Source organism: Podarcis bocagei (genome assembly GCF_964188305.1).
Source record: "Podarcis bocagei genome assembly, chromosome: 5".
Lineage (NCBI taxonomy): Eukaryota > Metazoa > Chordata > Lepidosauria > Squamata > Lacertidae > Podarcis > Podarcis bocagei.
In genome coordinates this window covers 26955770-26977247 of record NC_138129.1, presented here as the reverse complement: position 1 = coordinate 26977247, position 21478 = coordinate 26955770, and the positions used below count along the sequence as shown (strand labels likewise).

Here is a 21478-nt window from a genome sequence, read left to right as displayed (position 1 = left end):
AAGGTGGATGTGGTCCACCCTGGGTGTCATCCCTGAGGGGGGGTGACATCGCCCACCGACACTCACCTCCCTGGCTAGCCCTGCCCCCTGAGTGCACGCAGCTTCGGATGCTGGAGCAGCTAGCTTCACCTCTGGGCACTATCCAGCCGTCTTAGAGACTACTCTGGATTTGTATAAGGTTTACTCCACTGGTCCTGTTAGCTAGGGATGATGAGACTTGTAGTCCCAAAACATCTGGAGGGCCAAGTTTGCCTATGCATGCCTTAGCCTTTTATTCTCCTGAAGACTGTTGGGATATAGTTCCATTCCACCTTTAGAACAGATGTGTGGATTGTTGCATGTCACATGTCTGTTTACTTCCAGCATAGTCTGCTGGGAACTTCTGTTGCATATTGCTTTTGCTATACTGCTGTTTGCTTGGACACAAAGGGAAGCAGACATATTTTTCCTTTGTTCCTGATGCTGAATAGGTAAAGGTAAAGGGACCCCTGACCATTAGGTCGAGTCGTGACCAACTCTGGAATTGCGGCGCTCATCTCACTTTATTGGCCGAGGGAGCCGGCATACAGCTTCCGGGTCATGTGGCCAGCATGACTAAGCTGCTTCTGGCGAACCAGAGCAGCGCACGGAAACACCGTTTACCTTCCCACCAGAGTAGTACCTATTTATCTACTTGCACTTTGACGTGCATTCGAACTGCTAGGTTGGCAGGAGCAGGGACCGAGCAACGGGAGCTCACCCCGTTGTGGGGATTTGAACCGCCGACCTTCTGATCGGCAAGTCCTAGGCTCTGTGGTTTAACCCACAGTATAAATGCCTGTAAATCTGCTTACACATGTCTCTGTCTGCCACTTCCGTTGTGAAAAGTTATTCATTCTGCTGATTAGAGCGTGTTCAGTCTCTGAAGGCTTCTGAGGCTCGAGTCGCTGATTGATGCTGTTCCGAGAACCGGAGTTCACCCAGCTGCCGGTGTAGTAGCCTGCCAAATGCCCCTGCTTCCCCCGACACATCCCAACAAAGACATCCCACAAGACTGCGGAGGTTTAGGATCTGAGTTTTCCTTCTCCTGGATAGACTACCTTCCCAGGTTGATGAGCCCCATCTGCCCCTTACTTGCCTCTACAGCACATGCAGAAACCACCTTCTTGACTGTTGCACCCGCTATTTGCATTGTCTGCTCAGTCCTCTGGAGCTTTTCTTCACAGGCAGGGGAAGACTCTTGACTCACTGAGGGTTTGAGACCCATCGGCTACCCTCACCTGGTTTAGCCAGCCAGTCAAAGCTGTTCCTGGGTTGTGGCTGCTGTCGCATGCCAACAGCTTCTAGGAGCCACAGGTGGGAACTTAGTGCAGGGTGGGGACCCAAGGTGGACAAACTACCCCAGAAGGAGCATGACGTGTTCTCCACCAGAGTAAAAATAAAGCTTCAATAACAATCAGACAACAAAAGGGATGGAGGAAGACAGGGACATGGGTGTAAGGCTAAATATGCACAAAATGTAGTAGCAGACTGTTAATCGTAGAGTTGAAAGGAACCATGAGGGTCATTTAGTCCAATGCCCTGCAGTGCAGGAATCTTTTGCTTAATGTGGGGTTTGAACCCACAATCCTGAGATTGAGTCTTGTGCTATACCAACTGAGCTATCCCAGCAAATCCTCTGCATATGGAACTGAATGCTAAGTTAGAGAAAAGAGCCTTCAAAGTGGGGAGGGGAGAGTTATGAGTAGAAGTGATGGATGGAAACATCCCTCACTTGTTTACATGAGGGTGAAGTTTACAGGACATGGTTATATAGAGAGAGGTTATATATATATATATATAGATAGAGAGAGAGAGAGAGAGAAGGGAGAAGGGCACATTAGGGCAGTGGTACCCAAAGTGGATGGTACCACCTCCTGGGTAGAGTTGGGATGACAATGGAGGTCGGTAAGAGGCAAGGGGGCAGTGGGGCATGGGTGTGTGTGCTGAAAGTGTACTTGACTATGAGACTTTGAAAAGCTGGTATTCCCGGCTCAAGTTCATAAATTTTGTTGAATTAATCAAACTAAATAGTTTTACTATACTGTATTTTTCACTCCATAGGGCGCACCGGACCATAGGGCGCACCTAGTTTTGGGAGGCGGAAAACAAGAAAAACTTATTTTGAACCCCAGAAGCCAGAACAGCAAGAGGGATCTGGCTTCTGGAATACCGTGTGGCTGTTCTGGCTTCTGGGATAACCGCTCCAAGCCTCTTCAGGGCAGCGGGATGAAGGCTCCCCCTGCCCAAAGAGGCTGCGCAGGGCTAAAGCAGAAGCCAGGACAGGCACGTCGCTGAAGGGGCGCTGCGCCTTCTCTCTCTGCGCAGAGAGGGAGAAGGTGCAGCGCCCTTCAGCGAAGCTGGAGAAGAAACAGAAGGAGACCCTTCTGTTCCTCCTCCGGCTTCGCTGGACAGGTGCATCGCTGCAAAGCAGGAGAAGGAACAGAAGGAGACCCTTCTGTGCCTTCTCGGGCTTCGCTGGACAGGCGCGCCGCTCAAGGGGCGCTGCGCCTTCTCTCTCTCCGCGCAGCGCCTCTCCTTCACAGGAGAGGTGCCGCGCAGAGAGGGAGAAGGCGCAGCGCCCTTCAGCGAAGCTGGAGAAGGTACAGAAGGAGACCCTTCTGTTCCTCCTCCCGCTTCGCTGGAAAGGCGCGTCGCTGCGAAGCGGGAGAAGGAACAGAAGGAGTCCCTTCTGTTCCTCCTCCGGCTTCCAGGTCAGGCACCTCGCGGTGAAGCCGAGGATCCTGCATTCGCTCCATAGGACGCATACACATTTCCCCTTCATTTTTGGAGGGGAAAAAGTGCGTCCTATAGAGCGAAAAATACGGTAATTGAATTTTGATTAATTTGCAACCAATTGTTGCTGATTTGAATTTTATTGTACTACTATCTTCCTTAGTGGGTCATGCAAACTGCTGTTCTGAATAATGCTTTTTTTAAAAAAACAAAACAAAACATTTTTATTAAAGACTTCTTGGTTTACAAAAGTATGTGCATTTTTTCCCCCCAAGTTATATTTTCTACAGATCAGTTTCATTTGTGGAGACATTAGTGTTACGTGAGGAAGAAAAGGGGGAAAGAGGTGGAGAGCTGAATAATGCTTTCTATAGGGAAGGGGGCACTGGGGATGAGTTTATGGAACGAAGGGGGCTGTGGCTTTAAAAGTTTGGGAACCTCTGCATTAGCACAATCTGTATCTCCACACATTGCAAGGAGGGATAAAAGAAGAAAAATAAAAAAGTGTCACATTTGAGGGTGCAGGTTCTAGTGTTGAGGATACCAGGGCTATTCCCCCCTCCCACTTGCATGTTACCCAGAACTGTGCATTGAAATCTTGTGAGCTGTGGTTAGATGTTAGCAGACAACTGCCCTGTCCTTTCGCTGCTGTTTCCCTGCCACCTTCCTTTTCAGCTTCTGGTTTTTGGGTGAGGTTTTTGTTGTTGCTGCTGCAAGCCCTGCAAGCCTGCCTTACCGTAAAATGGCCTCACGTCCACCCACCCACCGCCCCCCTCCTCTCTCTCATTCACTTTGCCCTTTAAGGTCGATATTATTCTTCCTTCCACACTTCTTCTGGTTGCGCTTCATGGCTTGTAGGATGTTCTCGGCACATCTCAAGAAGCGGAAGTGCTGAGCTCATGGAAACAGATCTGAGCTTGTAGAGAGGAGAAACACACTCTCCTTGGGGGGGGGGAGCAAACGAGCGCAGATGCAATGCTTTGTGAACTACAGTGGCCTCTGCTGCTTCACAGGTAAGTGAACATTGTGCCTGTGCTATAATTAGACTGACCAGTTTGTGCAAAAACCGAAACCGGCAACTGTATTTCTCTCTCTCTCTCTCGATTTTGGAAAGGAAACTAGGTCATTTCTGAAAATGGGCAGCCTGAGCGGCGGAACAGAGGTATGCACTGGGTTTCTGAACCGTGTCATGTGCTAATTAATGACTTGGACCAAAGTCAGAACGCAACTAGCCGGTTGCCCTTCCCTGGAGTTTTGCATGCAGGTGATTCTTTCAGATCCTTATTGCTGCACTTAGTAGCAACTGCTGTATTTAGTCCATAGAAGGAATCAAACATGATGTGGGAGAACTGTGCTGGGATCCACACAGTGCTGTGTTTGAAAGCAGAAGGAAAACTTTACGATGGGATTGGGGGTGCCTACCTTTAGGCAGCGTGAGGTGAGCACATCTGGCAGTTGATTTGGTGTGTCATGAAAGGAATGCACATTGTTTGTATCCTGTTTTTAGCAAGGGAGGGTGATCTCTTTGGGCAAACGGGGCCCAGCTTCGTCAACCTCAGTCAGCCCCTAGCCAGTCTCCACTTACCTGCCTTCTTACTAACAACTACAGTGGTACCTTGGGTTAAGGACTTAATTCGTTCCAGAGGTCTGTTCTTAACCTGAAACTGTTCTTAACCTTAAGCACCACTTTAGCTAATGGGGCCTCCCGCTGCCGCCGCGCCACCAGAGCACTCTTCTCATCCTGAAGGAAAGTTCTTATCCTGAGGTACTATTTCTGGGTTAGCGGAGTCTGTAACCTGAAGCGTATGTAACCTGAAGCGTGTGTAACCTGAGGTACCACTGTACTTTTCAACTTCCTCCTCCCTAGTGTCATCTGCCCAAAGGAAGATGGGGACAAAACTATAATGAGTTGTCTCTGCCAGTCATTGGCTCTGGCAGAGTTCGCTCCACCTACTGTTGTCCATCCTGCCTAATGGGCTCCAGCCACCACTGCTGCCAACTCACAAAAGCTGGGGGTCATAAAGTGCCATGCCACCATTTTGTGACTTGCTCCCTTACCACCTGCCACCATTTTGTGATTGGTGGACCTCCTTAATTTTCAGGGTAGTCCCTGGGTGTAGAAACTTTGAACAACCTGGGAACCTGCTGCAGGGTCTCCAAACTTCCTCTCCTTTGGTGCACGGCTTCCCTCTCTCTGTTTCCTGTGGATTGCTAACCGCAGTTTGTCACTTTGGACAGCAAACTACCGTTAACATTGAACAGGTAATAGAGAGGAAAGCTCTGTGCAAAGGGGAGTCCATGGTGCATTTGCAAGAGGTTCTTCAGAACTGAGCTGAAAAGGCAGAACTTTGAGGATGAGGAAAAAAACAGTGGAAATACGGAGGAATGGTTGCAGGCTACTTATTTAAATTAGCAGGGGCAATTATGTACTGTGAAATGCAATTAGTGTGAAAAGTGGGGAATATACACAAGCCATAAGTAGTCATGTTGGTCTATTGGAGAGCGAAAAAGCCATTCCCCAAACGGTAGCAGTAATGCCTTTTATTAGGATTGACTAAAATGTAACAAGTCGTGAACAAGCTTGAGGTCCTCAGGAACTTATCTCTCTCTCCCCCTCTCCCTTGTTGTTATGTGTAATATCCAGCATTGAAGCCTCCAAAGACTGCACAATGTTAATTAATTTGTATTCACTTTCCTTAGTGCAAGGGGGGAGGGGGGGTTGGTGGGGGGGGAATAATTACAAATATATTGCCTTCAACAGGAAAAGACACATTTTCCAGGTGACCAATTTGCCAAGCATTCACCCAGATTTGTCTGCGGGGAGCTTTAATGTTTATTGAGCATTAATTCTGATTTATTTGTGGAAGGTTAGACAATATTGCACCAAACACGTTATCCCATACTTTCCTGTGCATTTTCCTGTCGTTTTTCTTAAAACATGGTGTGTGTGTGTGTGTGTGTGTGCAAGCGGGTTTCTCGCACAAGAGCTCCAAATCACCTTTTAGTCGTACAACCTCAATTTGGTGGTATATGATTAAATCCCACCTGAAAAACATAGCAGCCTGGATACACCTCTGGTAGTATTTCAATTGTATGTGTGTGATAGTGGTTAGGATCAGTTTAGGACCTAGGGTACCAGGATTAAAATTCCCACTCAAATCATGAAGTCCACTGGGTGACCTTGAGCCAGTTACTCTCTCTTAGCCTGACCCACCTTACAGGGTTGCTGTTGGGGGGTGGGGGGTGGAATGGAGAAGAGGAGAAGCAGATACCAAACCTTTAGGTTCTTGGAGGCAAGGTAGGATATAAATGTAATACAGTAGGTCTGCCACTTCTGCGGGTCTGTGCACAAAGGTAAAAGCGTGCAAAGTCAGGAACCCCTGGAACACGCTCCCCCCCCCCCAACTGCAAGGCAGACAACTGCTTTACCAGGCTCTGGTAATATCATAGGTGGGCTCTAGGTGGAAGGACGTAAGAAGGTATTTCTGGTTGTGCTGGTAGGAGGGGGAAAATGGAGGTGCTGGTGGGGAAACAGCAAATTCCCTCCATCATTCATTCCTTCATTCATTCTTCCCTACCCCATGAAAGGTTGTAATCGCATAAGTAAAGTGAGCATAAGCTGGGTTGAAGCTATGCTTTATTTCCGTGTCAAAGACTTAGTTTGGCACACACACCCCATGTGCATTTTCATACACACACAGTCTAGGAGCCTCAATGGCGCCCCTCTGGAGGCTTCACCCATGGGCAGGCTGATGTGAGAAATGTACCCTGGTGCTTTTGTGGAAAGCAGAAAATGTGCTCTTGCATACGGAATGGCTTGCACCTGGGGTTCTGATCAGCCTTCCTTGTAGTTTTTCCACCCCTCCCCCTGTGTTGCTACGAGTAGGAGTTAGGTTGCCTTGAGAGCTCTTCAAGTTTCCACCTCTGCTTTTGCTTCCAAACATATCTATCCCTCCAGAGGCTCTCTCACCCATGTCTCTGTTTCTCACTGCCTCCTATTAGCGGGGATGTTTGTTTCACTCTGTGTGGTATAGCGCTGGGTGAGTCAGAAATGCTCTGCTTTTAAAAGGGGGGAAAAACACACAGCGCTCAACTTGCCCTCCAAAGAATGAAGCATTTTGCAAAGAGTTACAGTATTTCAAGAGCTTTGTGGTTACTTACCTCTTCTCCCCTTTCTGCTAAGGAGGGTGGTGGAGTGATAGAGGCCGGGCCATTTTTTGTTGTTGCTGTTTAATCTAAAGCTAGTGCATAGTTTGTATCTGGCTCTTCCAAAAGACAGGGGTTAGATAAACCATGCTGTGTTGTATTCTTAGCCCCGATACTAGCCTTTTTCAGGAGCCAGGGAGTACTCAGTGCACAGGGAAAGGAGATAATACGTCTTCCCCTTTCCCCCTTCTTTTTGCAAAATGGAGGGCAGGGCCCATTAGAAACCCTCCTGCCACATGATTTCACGCGTGTCTAGGGACGCGGACTTAGAAAAAATATTGGGGGGGCCCGGGAAAGCTCATGAATAATAAATAAGCTCATGAATATGCAAATAAAGTGGCTCCGGCCCTAAATAGGGCAAGCCACGCCCCCCAGCCAGCCGATTGGCTGGCTGGGAGGTGTGGCCAGTCGGGATTCCCCTGTTCTCACGGGATTTCCGGCCGGGGCTCTCCGATTAGGGCGCGCGGCTGGCTGGCTGGCGAAGGAGCAGGTGGGGAGGAGGCGGGGGACGGCGGCGGCGCTCTGCTGGAAGGGCGCCCGCCCGAGATTATTGGGGGGGCTGAGCCCCCCAAAAAAATTTTTTGAGGGGGCTCGAGCCCCCTCAAGCCCCATGGAGTCGGCGCCTATGCGCGTGTCGCTGCCCCCGCCAAGTTGGGCAGAACCTGGTGTGTGTGCTCGGCAGACAATGGAGGAGTGTGCATTTGGGGACGAAGTTTAGCTATTGGAAGGTTGCATCGCCTGCTGTGGCTGTAGAGACCAATGCGGAGGGAGATGTTTTGTTGCAGCTGGGGCTGCAGTGTGAGCAGATGCACCATGACATTTCTTCTCTCTGTGCTCCTCTCGGCAGGCAGCTGTATGATTAAACCTAATGGATATGACCTTTGAAGAAAAAAATAATAATGGTAATAAGTGTTGGTGTTTAACCAACATTGCTGAAGGCAGAAGGAGCCTTGGGAGCCTTCCTGTCCCATTTCGTGATTCCTTGGCCTGTCCTCCTTTGTTGACCTCCTTTTGTCACTGGTCCCCCAGGCTAAGCACCTTGAATGGTGGGAAACCTGAGAAGGAGTTGACTTAATTAAGGTCTTGCAGCCCACTCCCAGCTCCCAACAGAAAAAAAATGTCAACTTTCTTAAAACACAGACACAGAATTCAAAATAAGTGAACGAATGAGCAAATTTTCCACGGGGGATTGTCTAAAACAGAGTTAGACCGTTGGCTCACCGACTGGCAGGGCCTCTCCAGAAGACATGTGCCTCTCTCAGCCATACCTTGGGGATGCTGAGAATTGATCCTGGTTCTTCTGCATGCAAAGCATGTGCTATGAGCCATTTCGCAATAGAGCAGGGAGTAGGAGTACATTGAACAGAGGCCACAGAGGCCAATTTAAAAATATGATTTTCAGATATATATACAGTGTGCGTTTGATTTATTTGGGGGGAAAGTGGGCATGTGTTAGTGCTTGTCCATACAATCGACTCAGTGGGGATGGTTTAGTGAGATATAAGATCAGATCTCCTGACTCCAGTTCTGTGTGCATGTACCCAGAAAGAGAGGTTCCAGAACTCACCATGAATGCCTCTCTTGTTCTCTTATAATGGCAATGGCACCCACCTGAGAGGTGCCACAATTGAGCTCCGTCTGAAAAAAAGCCCTGCACATACCTAAGATACACCCAGTGGATCTTGCCGCTATGTAAAGACGCAGCAGAATGTGCCGTCTGTTCACAGGAACAAAGAATCCCAAAGTGTTTCTGTACCTTAGGACCTTTTACTGAGTATTTTTGGGGTTAGGCAATGATTGTATTTTAAAGCTAAAAATCAGTGGCTAGTAGCCACGACGACTATATTTTACCTCCAGTGTCAGAGGCACACTGAATGCCAATTACTAGGACTCACAAGTGTGTTGCATTCTGGTCCTGTTTATGGACTTTCCAAATACCTGTGGTTGGCCACTGTGAGAACAGAATGCTGCACTAGATGGGTCTTTGACTTGGCTCAGCAAAGCTCTTCTCATGTTCTGGTGAACTCCACCCACTGTAACATTCCCCCCCCCCCAACAATCTTTAATCTTGCTATACATTCATGCCTTGGAAGTCGAACAGCTTACCGTAGTTCCCGAACATTTTGGAGCTGAAGGTCCAACAGGGCTTCCATGGCTTCGGATTGGCCGAAGGAGCCTCTTGCAGCCAATCAGAAGCCGTGCTTTGGTTTTTGAATGTTCTGGAAGTCAAACGGATTTCCAGAATGGATTCTGTTCGACTTCCAAGGTATGACTGTAATAACAAAGTGATTCTGCTGCCCTGGACACTGCCAGGTGGAATCACTTTTAAGACCTCTGATTGTGGTTTTAACATTTAAAACAAGGAAAACATGAAAAGTGATCATTAATCTTATCCATTTCCTTTGTTGCAATTTTAACAAATGAACATCTGGATGGGTGCATTAGTTGGACAGGGAGACTGAAACGAGTTCAAGGGTTATTGTTGTAGGATAACCGTGGCTTTAAAAAGACTACTTTGAGAGTTCAGTGTTCTTTAATGGGCATATGCTTTTTAAAAACATAAATATTTTCATTAATTCTCCAAAGTTATTTCAAAGCATTTTTCATCATATACAGGTTTTTTTAAAAAAATAAATAAATACATAGTTTCTTCTTGACTTCCCACCCTCCTTTCCTGGTGTGTTTTGTTTCTTTTAAACCTTTTTATTGTTTTATAACACACATTTTTATTGTCCAAACCCCAATATCATTAGTTCTTTCAACAACCCACTGTTTATACTTCAAATTCTGCCTTTGACTTTCATGTATGGGTGATGGTTGGATAGGTAAGCTATGAATGGTCTCCATTCCTCCTTAAACATTTCCTTATTATGTCCTCTTAATTTAGTAGCCAATTTCTGTATAGGCCAATCAGTTTTATAAGCCATTCCTCCTTGGGTTGGTAATCCTCCTCCTTTCCTGGTGTGTGTTGGTAATCCTCCTCCTTTCCTGGTGTGTTTACTTTTAAAATATTCAGATAAGTTGAAGGCCTGTTAGCTGAACAAATACCTAATTGCAACTGAATATACACCTCATTTTTGCAGGGAGAAGTTTTTGAAAAAAGAGCAACATTCATCATTGAGAACATTCAATGGCTGTTTAGAATGTAGCAATCGGCACAAGCGTTCTTTTATGTCTGTTTTGTTTTCGCCAGACGCAACACACCCTTACTTGTTTTCTGCTCTCTCTCTCTCTCACTGTGCAGGATACCACAATGTGCTCTCCGGTATCTACGCAGTGCCGCTCACAGTCCAGCCGCAGCATGTTCCCGTAGTGTCAGGCATCTTGTCGCAAGGTTGGGCTTCTGGTCCAGCAGGAGTGTGGCTGACCCATTGGCAGGTGGGCCATGGACACCCACATGGACTTGTTGACAGAGCTGCAGCTACTGGATAAGGTGCCTACCCTCGAGCGGCTCCGGACAGCCCAGAAACGCCGTGCTCAGCAGCTGAAGAAGTGGGCGCAATACGAGAAGGAGATGCAACACAAGAGGAGGAAGCATGAGAAGAAGAGGAATGTTGTCAGCCGCAAGAAGGTGTCTTTTGAGGCCAGCGTTGCGCTGCTGGAGGCTTCACTAAGGAACGATGTTGAGGAAGGTAGGAGATGCTGCAAGTTCTCGTGCCCCGTGTGCCCTTGCTAGGTTTGACTGTAAGCCCAGTGGTGCATCTGAGTGCTCATTTAGGGCCCTGGATGGTTGTCCTTTAGACTGCCATATGTAATATGTCCAGTGTGAGGCTTACGATGAACATTTCTCTTCTTTCCCCCCATCCCTTGACTGCCGTTCCATGTTTTGCACCCTCTAGAACAGCGGTTCTCAACCTGTGGGTCCCCAGATGTTGTTGGACTACTACTCCCATCATCCCTGAGCTCCGGCCTTGCTAGCTAGGGGTGATGGGAGTTGTAGTTCAACAACATCTGGGGACCCGCAGGTTGAGAAAGGCTGCTCTAGCAGATTCCTGATGTGTTAGGGCGGAAGTAAAAAAAAAAAGTCTGGTTTTTAAGAAAGGAAAAAATACCCCAAAGTGCGTGCAGCATGGCTACAGGTATAAAATTGGGTTTGTTTCTGGGTTACCCTGATGTATTTACTTGGGCGGGGATGGGAGAGTACCAATTTGTTGTAGAAAAGAATAATATAGACTTAAAGTAAAAATGAGCATTTGTAACCATGCCTGTGTTAAAGAATTGGACTTAGGTGAAATGTTTGGAATATTGATCTTTGTTTGGTATATGTTGTGTAAGTGGCAAAAGACACACTTAAAGCATAATAGCTGCTCTGGGTTTTGGTATAAGGATTTATGGTGATTCTTTTCAGGAGACATCTCACAAGAAGGGTGAAATGGGAAGTAGGGAGAAAGAAGGAAAGTTAACGATTTGCCTCTTGACAACTTTACTGAGATTTATTTATTTTTTGCATAGAAAAAGTTATTGATTGTGAAGATGGATATTCTATCTGAAGTTTAAAAAAATAGTTGTTGTTTTTAGGACTCTCTTCTCTTACATTTCCCCAATAATTTGTTTCATATTTAGCGGAGTCTAATAATAAACAGTCCTTTGGGTGGCAAATTAGAAGAAATAGCTACAAATGGCCTGCAAAATCAATGGAGTTTGCATTAAATGTTCACAGCCTGTTATGCTGTTCAGTTTATTTATCTTTTGTCAGTATGTGATTTGGATGTAGTTTGGGCTGGAACAGACATTACGGCTAGATCCATTAGATGCAATAATACGGCTTGAAAGGAAACACCATCTGATATCTGAATTACACAACAAATTGTTTAGAAGCTGAGAGGATGATAAAAGTAGGATTAGCCCAGATATTTCCCTACTGCCCTTGGTCATTAGGCATAAATTGTTCAGCTGGGACAAGACAATAGGACACTATGGTGTAATCTGATCTCAAGATTTAAAGATTGGATTGTTGGAGGGAAGATATCAAATGATGTAGTGAATGAGGAAATGGAGGGGGACCCTTTTATTTTTTTCCAGCATTGACATTTTGTATATATCAAATGTCTGGCAGCAGTTCTAAAGGAAGTAAATTCATTCCAAGTAGCAATCAGGACGTGTTGTCTAAAGCCTTTTAAATGTGTATATGATATTTTGGTTTTGGATAACAAGGAAAATAATTAGAGAAGAATGAGGAAATGTTTGCAGAATTGGTATAAACAGCAGCATATACACATACACCAGGTATATATTAAACATTTACCGAAGGTTTGTTTTATGCAATTATCTGTTGATGGTTCTTTAATCAGTATGGACTAAAAATGAAGTACAAGTTTGCTGACCTCTGCTCTAAATGGTGAAGCTGTCTCCACACAGAAGTGTGTCTAGCTAGCATTTGCATTGTACAACGTCCGCCATAATCCTCGAGATGTACCTCTTTTCCTGGCCCTTGACAGTTACAGTAATTTGTTTTGTGGGACCCATCTCTATTGTTGAAGTGATAATGTTCTGTTTTGGATGCAATGGTTTGAGTTGTTTCTAAAATATAATTGCTTCACTTGCTGCAATCCACACAAAGACCTTGTGGTGAATGGCAGCCAATAAATGAAAAAGTAACACCTGGAGGGCTCCATTGATATCCTAGCCTTTCATGACAGTCATTTACATTGGAAGCTGCTTCCCCAGCTCTGCCCCCCCCCCCCGCCACATGCTATCTGACATCCTTCCAAAATCAGTGTTTATCCATAAGAGGGGAATTACCCACCAAACTCCAAGCCATTGCTCATTGAATGCGTAAGTGGTGTTGCTGTATCAGTGGATTGGCTAAAGTGATCATTCGTGTTGTTGTATGCAACAAGTGTATATTGCCTTTTAGAGCATCTTTATATAACTGTCAAAAACCTGGATTTTAAAACCTCTGGACTTAAAAACGAGAATTGTTATGAGAGTGTGTGGGAATTGTTCACTGCCTTGAGCAAGAATTGGTTTTCCTCTTCAAAAGAGAAATAAAAGATTTATGCTGTTTGGTATTTATGATGTCATTTAGATTTGAGACTCATTTGTCAAGGAAAGGCTAAAAAGAAAAAAAAGGAAAAGGAAAATCTATGGGAGCCTTAGCATATCCTGTTGCAAATGCCTCTGCTTATTTGCGTGGTATCAGCTACAGGCTTAGCTCCCATTGTAGCTGGCTCCACAGAGGAAACAAACAAGTATAATCCCTGCTTAAAAATCTGCCAATCTAACCCTAAGATTGATAGGTAGGCAGGACAAAGGAGGCAAGCTAAAGGCAACAGTGACAAGTTTGGGATTATTCTGATAGGCAGCCTGCCCACAGTATAATCTTTATGGAGGGCACTGTAGGAGGCAAGTCACAAATAGATCCTGAGAAGAGATTTGCACAAACATGTCTTTGCAGCAGTAATGGGGCTTGAGGTAAATTGCTAGTTCCATCCAGTTAATTACCTCTCTAGCCACTGCTTAGAGGTCCAGGACTCTAGGTCAATAAACTGGACAAGGGCAAACATCTCTACAGGAATGGCCCCTCCGTATTAGTGGGTTCTCCCCCGCTTTTTTACATGTGTATTCTGCAACAGTGAGAGATTTTACTTTATTGGGCTCCATGATCACTGCAGAGGGTGACAGCAGTCATGAAATTAAAAGACGCCTGCTTCTTGGGAGAAAAGCAATGACAAACCTAGACAGCATCTTAAAAAGCAGAGACATCACCTTGCCAACAAAGATCTGTATAGTTAAAGCCATGGTTTTCCCAGTAGTGATGTATGGAAGTGAGAGCTTGGACCATAAAGAAGGCTGATCGCCGAAGAATTGATGCTTTTGAATTATTCTGATGGAAGAGACTCTTGAGAGCCCCATGGACTGCAAGAAGATCAAACCTATCCACTCTTAAGGAAATCAGCCCTGAGTGCTCCCTGGAAGGACAGATCTTCAGCTGAGGCTCCAATACTTTGGCTACCTCATGAGAAGAGAAGACTCCCTGGAAAAGACCCTGATGTTCGGCCGGACTTAAAATTGTACTATGAAGCAGCAGCGTTTTGCTGGCTGAAAGAGTGGATGCTCCTCGAGAACACAGACATTTTGGATTTGGAAGGTTTTAATAATGCATTTGGTTGGCATGCATATCTATGGTATGATAAAATCAAGGTGCATAGGGCCTTTAAAAACCATATTGTCAGAAAAGCATTGTTTAATGTCTGGATAAGATATAAAGATTTGTTGGAAAACAAAACCCCTAGATGGGTGTCACCCGTGGAGGCTAAGGCATTGAAGAAACTCAATATGGAGGTCGGATGGCCGAAGTATTGGGAAATCTTGGAACAGGAGGGAGATAAACTGAAATTACAAAGTCATGAGAAAATGAAATCTACTACACTTGATCTTAGCCAAAAGGCCGAGAAGGGACTTCCGGGGGCGGCGCGAAACTGTAATGGCGGTCCTCTTCGAGCTCTGAAGAGGGGCTCCGCGGAAAAGGGTCGCTCGCTGCGGCATAGCGACGACCCATCAAGATAAACCACGGGTAGAGTGAGCCCGTGGCCGTGGGACTCGGCGGGCACCAGAAGCTGCTCCGAAAACACAGAAGGGACCCTGTAAGGAGACCCGGAGTGAAGGAGGGGTAGCGGTGCTGTGAGTTCATCGCTCTTTCCGCGGAAGTGAAGCCGCGCGGCCGTTGCAGATGAGCGCTGATCCTTCTTCCTAAAACCAACACCAAACTGCAAGTAACATACCCGTGAGTAAAGGGTTTAAAATTGGCAAAGAATTTGTTAAATTTGGCTGAAAACGGGAGACGAGAAAAGGGAAGTCCGTCTTCCGACATTGCTGACAAGATCAAAGCAAAGCTTTAAAAAGCGGAAAGCGCTTGAAACGGGACTGTGGGAAGTTCTAACTTTTTCGTGCTATTAAACCTGCTCTTTTTCCTGCTGAACTGAAGGTGGAAAGGGACTTTGATTAAAAGAAGGAGTAACGGGGGCTTCCCTCCTACCTCCCCTTTTCTTTGGGTCGTATTTTTAAAGAGCCAGATCGTCGGGCTGCCGGAGAGGGAGACTGTGTCAAACTGCGGAAACAGTTGCAAAAATTTGTAAAAACTTTGTTGGAGCATAACTGATACATTTGAGCAGAAAAGACTGGACGTGATACTGTTGCAAGCACCTCTTGTGAAACTTTGCTGAACTTTAAAAGGTGCTTTGGGGAATTTTGAGTCTTTGAAGGGACTGTTGGATTATCGAATTTACTGAGTTGAAACAATTTGGAACTTTAATGGCGGATTACTTCCTTCTTTGTCTTTGAAACTTGGTGGCACTCCCCCTACAGGGCTTTCGGATTATAAAATCCTGGGAATTGACTTTTGTTTTGAATTCCACTTCACTGGTTGTTTATAACTGAATTTGTCTCTCCCATGGAACAATAGACAATCTGACCTTGAACACTGACAGATGTGTAATGAGTGGTGCAGGGAGAACAAGAGCATCTAAAGCTAAGGAATCTAAAGAGGCCAAGGAAAAAGAAAAGGAAAGAAAACCAGCACAATTTGTACAAACAACACTGACCCAAGGACGCCGATCGTCGGTTCCAGCTGTACTGGTGACCCAAAGGGAACAAGGGGAAACAACTGAGAAGTCCACTGAGGAAGATATGGCAGCAGGTGGGTCAGATACACTATTAAAACAAATATTGGAGCAACTATCAAGTTTAAACCAGAAGGTGGACGACCAGTCTTTGAAGATAGATAAAGCAACTTCCTCGACTCAAAAATTGACTGATCAAGTTTCCCAGCACACGCAAGCCATAGAGAATTTGCAAGGAGCAACAGCGGAAAATCGGGAATTAGCTGGAGAAGCAATCCAGAAAGTGGGAGCTTTACAAAAAGAAGTTGAAGAAATAAAAGGAGAAGTTAAGCCCCTGCACAAACAGGTGGGTGAACAACAAGTTTATCTGTCAATGGTGGAACTGAAAAATCGCGAGAGTAACATCAAATTGAGAGGCATCCCGGAACTCGAGCAAGGAGACTTGATTGGATACTTGACACAGGAATTCTCGAAGTTCTGGGGTTTAAAGGAAGATACAGATTTCAGGATTGTCTCGGCATATAGACTGGGAAGATTGGTAAGGAAAGACAGATCCAGAGACTGTTTGATAATTTTAAGATCAAAGGAAGAGAGAGACAAGATCCTAGGTCTTCACTTCAAAAAAGCAATTGAAATACAAGACAAAAGGGTGGAAATTTATAGAGATATTCCGAGACAGTTGCTGGACCTCAGAGCCACCTATACAGAACTAGCAAAATTGCTGAGACACAACGCAATTCCCTATAGGTGGGAGTTTCCACAAGGATTATCCTTCACCTACAAAGAAAGGAAGGTTAAAATTAGAACACCTGAAGATAACCAAAAGTTCCTTCACGACCACGGAGAAGATCTCCAAAAAGGAGTGGACTGGCTTCCAGTTTTACCAGCACCAATATTGCCTGGAAGCGGGCCAACGCCTGCACCCTCGGGATCTGAGCAAAAGGAAGGCACCCCATCCTAAGAACATCTTAAATAGAACAGGATGTCTCTGCAGCTACTTAGTTGGAACATAAATGGCGGGAATTCTCCGGAAAAAAGAAGGAGGATATTTCATATCCTAAAAAAAGAACAATTGGATGTAATATGCCTTCAAGAAACACATGTGACTAGGCTCCACAGGAAAGTATTAATCAATAAAAGACTTGGCCAAGAATTTATCTCATCAGACAAAGTTAAAAAAAGAGGCGTTGTAATTTATGCAAAGGAGAACCTGTCACCAAAATTTTTATTCAAAGATGATCATGGAAGAATTCTCGCAATTGAAATCCAAACACAAGGGGAAAAGATTTTGATATTAGGAGTTTATGCGCCAAATGATGGAAAATCAGAATTCTATAAGAAGCTGCATGAGACAATGATGGACTATTTGGACTATTCTAACATTATTGTGATGGGAGATATGAATGGGGTGGTGTCTACAAATATGGACAAATCCCAAAATCAAAACTTAACAACAGACGGCAGACTCCCTAAAACCTTCTTTGAAATGACAGACAATATGGACTTGATTGACATTTGGAGGACAAGGAACCCCTTGGGTAAAGAAGGAACCTTCTTCTCTGAGGCCCACTTGTCATGGACACGAATTGACCAAATTTGGATATCTAGAGGGCTGGCTCCGAAAACAAGAAAAGTGGAAATCTGCCCAAAAACCTGCTCTGACCATAATGCCTTAAAAATGGAATTGAGACTTTTCCCAACTGGATCCTTCAGATGGAGAATGAATGACACCTTGCTAAGAGATCAAGAGATTGTTAAGAAGGCCCAAAAAACGCTAAAGGACTACTTTGAAATAAACTTGAACACTACGGTGGAGAAAAGAACAATCTGGGATGCAAGTAAAGCTGTAATGAGAGGGTTTCTGATACAACAGAATACAATAAAGAGAAAATTTTGGAATGGAAAAAAGGAAAAAATTTTAGAGAAAATAAGTGAAGGAGAGAAAAAGTTGAGAATCAAACCGAAGTCAAAAGAGGTGCTAAGAGAGATCAAATTCCATCAAGCACAATATTCGAAATTGATCAATCAAGAGATTGAGTGGAAAATCAAACAAATGAAGCAGAGATCGTTTGAATCAGCAAATAAATGTGGAAAGTTGCTAGCTTGGCAGTTGAAAAAAAGACAAAAGTTAAATACGGTTACAAACTTGGAGATTCAAGGAAAAATAGTTCAGAAACCAGAAGAAATAAGAAAGTGCTTCCACAGATACTTCAAAGAGCTTTACGCACAGGGGCCTCAGAAAGAATCGGAAATAGATCAATTTTTGAGGACAAATGGATTACCTAAAATAAGTCAAGATAAAAGATCAATTCTTAACAGCAAAATAACTCAACAGGAAATTGAAGGTGCCATCCAAAATATGCAGCTGGGCAAATCTCCAGGCCCGGATGGACTCACCTCCAAATATTATAAGACTTTGAAGGACTTCTTGATACAACCGTTGCTGGAGGTTTGTAACCAGATCATGGAGGGGAGGAAGGCACCGGAAACGTGGAAAGAAGCATTCATCACATTGATTCCCAAGTCAGAAAGGGAAAAGACTCAGCTTAAGAACTACCGTCCCATCTCACTCCTGAATGTGGATTACAAAATATTTGCAGACATTTTAGCAAATAGACTTAAAAATGTACTAAATGAAGTAATTCACAAGGACCAAGCAGGCTTTCTCCCTGGTAGACACATGTCTGACAACACCAGGAACATTATTGATATATTGGAGCTGTTGCGAATTAGAAACACAAGGGCTGCTTTAATCTTTATTGATGCGGAGAAAGCATTTGACAACATTTCTTGGATGTTTATGAAGAAAAACTTGAAAGGGATGGGAGTGGGACGGGGGTTTGAAAATGGACTAGAAGGAATTTATTCAGAGCAAAAAGCTAAGCTGATAGTGAACAATGTTGTATCGGAGGAACTCCAAATTGAAAAAGGGACACGACAGGGGTGCCCTCTATCCCCTCTGCTATTTATTTCTGTTCTGGAGGTATTGCTGAATATGATCAGGGAGGACCAGTTGGTGCAAGGTATAGTGGTCGGAGCGAAACAATACAAACTGAAAGCTTTCGCAGATGACTTAGTCTTGACAGTACAGGAGCCAGAATCTAGTACAAAAAGAGTTTTGGAACTTATCTTGGAGTTTGGTCGGGTGGCGGGATTTAAGCTAAACAAACAAAAAACTAAGGTTTTGGTCAAAAATCTGACACCTACAGAGATAGAGGGGTACCAGAAAGAGACAGAGCTAAGTGTGGTTAAAAAAGTGAAATACCTGGGGGTATCCTTGTCCACTAAAAATTTAAACCTTTTCAAAGATAACTATGAAAAATGTTGGCTGGAAATTAAAAAAGACTTGGATATTTGGTCAAGATTGAAACTTACCTTGTCAGGCCGAATCGCAGCTATAAAGATGTGTGTTTTGCCAAAAATGTTATTCTTATTTCAAACCCTTCAGGTCGTGGACAGAATGGAATGTTTTGGAAAATGGCAGAAGGATATCTCTAAGTTTGTCTGGCAGGGCAAAAAGCCCCGAATAAAATTTAAAATACTAACTGACTCAAAAGAAAGAGGGGGGTTTGCCCTGCCGGATTTAAGGTTGTACTACGAAGCTGCAGCCTTCTGCTGGTTGAAGGATTGGTTTCTGTTGGAAAACACCGATGTCCTAGATCTGGAAGGGTTTGATAATGTGTATGGTTGGCATGCATACTTGTGGTATGACAAGGCGAAGGTTCACAAACTGTTTAAAAACCATATTGTCAGAAAATCAATTTTTGCCGTCTGGATGAAGTACAAGGATTTATTAGAAAGTAAGACCCCGAGGTGGTTATCACCTGTGGAAGCCAAGATTTCTAAAAAAAGGCCCAATATGGAGGCCTACTGGCCAAAATATTGGGAATTGATTGAAAGAGTTGGAGATAATTGGAAGCTCCAAAGCCAGGACAAACTAAAAGGCAAGGTGCGAGATTGGTTACATTATGCTCAAATTCAAGAGGTATTCAAAATGGATAAAAAAGCGGGTTTTCAGTTGGAGAAATCGAAACTGGAGACGGAGTTACTAGAACCAAAGACTAAGGTACTTTCGAGGATGTATGACTTGCTGCTTAAATGGAACACACAGGATGAAACAGTTAAATCTGCTATGATAAAATGGGCACAGGATGTAGGACACAACATTATGTCTGAGGACTGGGAAAGGTTATGGAACACCGGTATGAAATTCACGGCATGTAGTGCCTTGAAAGAGAACATTATGAAAATGGTATACCGGTGGTACATGACCCCAGTCAAGTTGGCTAAAATATATCATCTTTCTGATAATAAGTGTTGGAAATGCAAGGAGGCAGAAGGGACATTCTTTCACCTCTGGTGGACCTGCCCGAAAGTAAAGGCCTTTTGGGAAATGATACATAATGAGCTGAAAAAGGTATTCAGATATACCTTTTCTAAGAAACCAGAGGCCTTTCTCCTGGGCATGGTGGACCGGAAGGTGCCAAAGAAGGACAGAACCTTGTTTATGTATGCAACCACAGCAGCTAGGATTCTTATTGCAAAGTTCTGGAAGACACCAGATTTACCCACACTGGAGGACTGGCAGACGCAGCTGATGGACTATATGGAGTTGGCAGAAATGACTGGCAGAATTCGAGATCTGAGCGAAGAAACAATGGAGGAGGACTGGAAAAAATTTAAGGACTATTTGCAAAAATATTATAAGTTGTTTGAATGTTAAGATTGTGCACGATTAAGAAACGTTATGCTTCTGCAATTTATCTAAGTAAATGATAAAGTAAGTATTGATGGAAAAAAACGAGACAAATTAGAAACAAAATATTATGTTTATTAAGAGTGTTAAAACTAAATTACAAATTTTCGAAATTGGTAACATAATAAACTCAAAGGTACAATAAGATGGGAAACAAGATAACAAATTGCTGAACTGGCTAGAATAATGAATGCAATGCTGAGAGGATGTGAGGAGGTCCAAAAAGAAAGCGAACTGTTGAAGGACGTTGTGAAAGTTTCTTAACTTTTTCTTCTTTTTTTTTTTTTTATCTTTCTTCATATATAAAAAATGTTTCTTGCATGTTGCTATGTAAACAAATCTGTTAACCTATGGAAAGAAACGCAATAAAAAAATTTATAAAAAAAAAAAAGAAAATGAAATCTAAAGTACAAGATTGGCTTCAATATTACCAAATAATGGAGACCTTTAAACAGGACAGGAAAATTGGCTTTCAGGTGGAAAAATCAAAATTAGAGACTGAACTGTTAGAACCCAATACTAAAAACTTGTCAAGAATGTATAATTTGCTGCTGAAATGGAATACACAAGATGAAACAGTTAAATCGGCTATGATTAAGTGGGCACAGGACATTGGTCATAACATTATGTTTGCTGACTGGGAATGGTTGTGGAACACCGGTATCAAATTCACGGCATGTAATGCCTTAAAGGAAAACATTATGAAAATGATTTACAGGTGGTACATGACCCCAGTCAAGCTAGCAAAAATCTATCATTTGCCTGATAATAAGTGTTGGAAATGTAAAGAAACTGAAGGCACTTTCTATCACCTTTGGTGGACATGCCCGAAGATTAAGGCTTTCTGGGAAATGATATACAATGAAATGAAAAAGATACTTAAATGTACTTTCCCTAAAAAACCAGAGGCCTTTCTCTTGGGCATTGTCGGCCAATTGGTGTCAAAGAAGGACAGAACTTTCTTTATGTATGCTACAACAGCAGCAAGAATACTCATCGCAAAGTATTGGAAGACACAAGATTTACCCACCCTGGAAGAATGGCAGATGAAAGTGATGGACTATATGACATTAGCTGAGATGACTGGCAGAATCCGCGATCAGGGAAAGGAGACGGCGGAAGAAGAATGGAAGAAATTTAAAATCTATCTTAAGGACTATTATAAACTTGATGAATGTTAGAATGTCGAGGTTTGAGTAAG

General features: G+C 44.0%; 1 protein-coding gene across 2 annotated transcripts in view; it reads left to right on the top strand.

The window, feature by feature from the left end:
* The window catches only part of PPP1R16B (protein phosphatase 1 regulatory subunit 16B), a 124273-nt gene that overhangs the window by 33541 nt on the left and 69254 nt on the right, over positions 1 to 21478 (top strand). Inside the window, exons 1-2 of one of the 2 annotated variants that reach the window (XM_081196288.1) lie at positions 3749 to 3767; positions 10205 to 10592. In XM_081196288.1, the coding sequence (XP_081052414.1) occupies positions 10346 to 10592 (247 nt within the window). In that variant the 5' untranslated portion in view covers positions 3749 to 3767; positions 10205 to 10345. Of the gene's footprint in view, positions 1 to 3748; positions 3768 to 10204; positions 10593 to 21478 lie in introns of those variants that run through there. The other variant, XM_081196287.1, reaches the window with a different exon arrangement.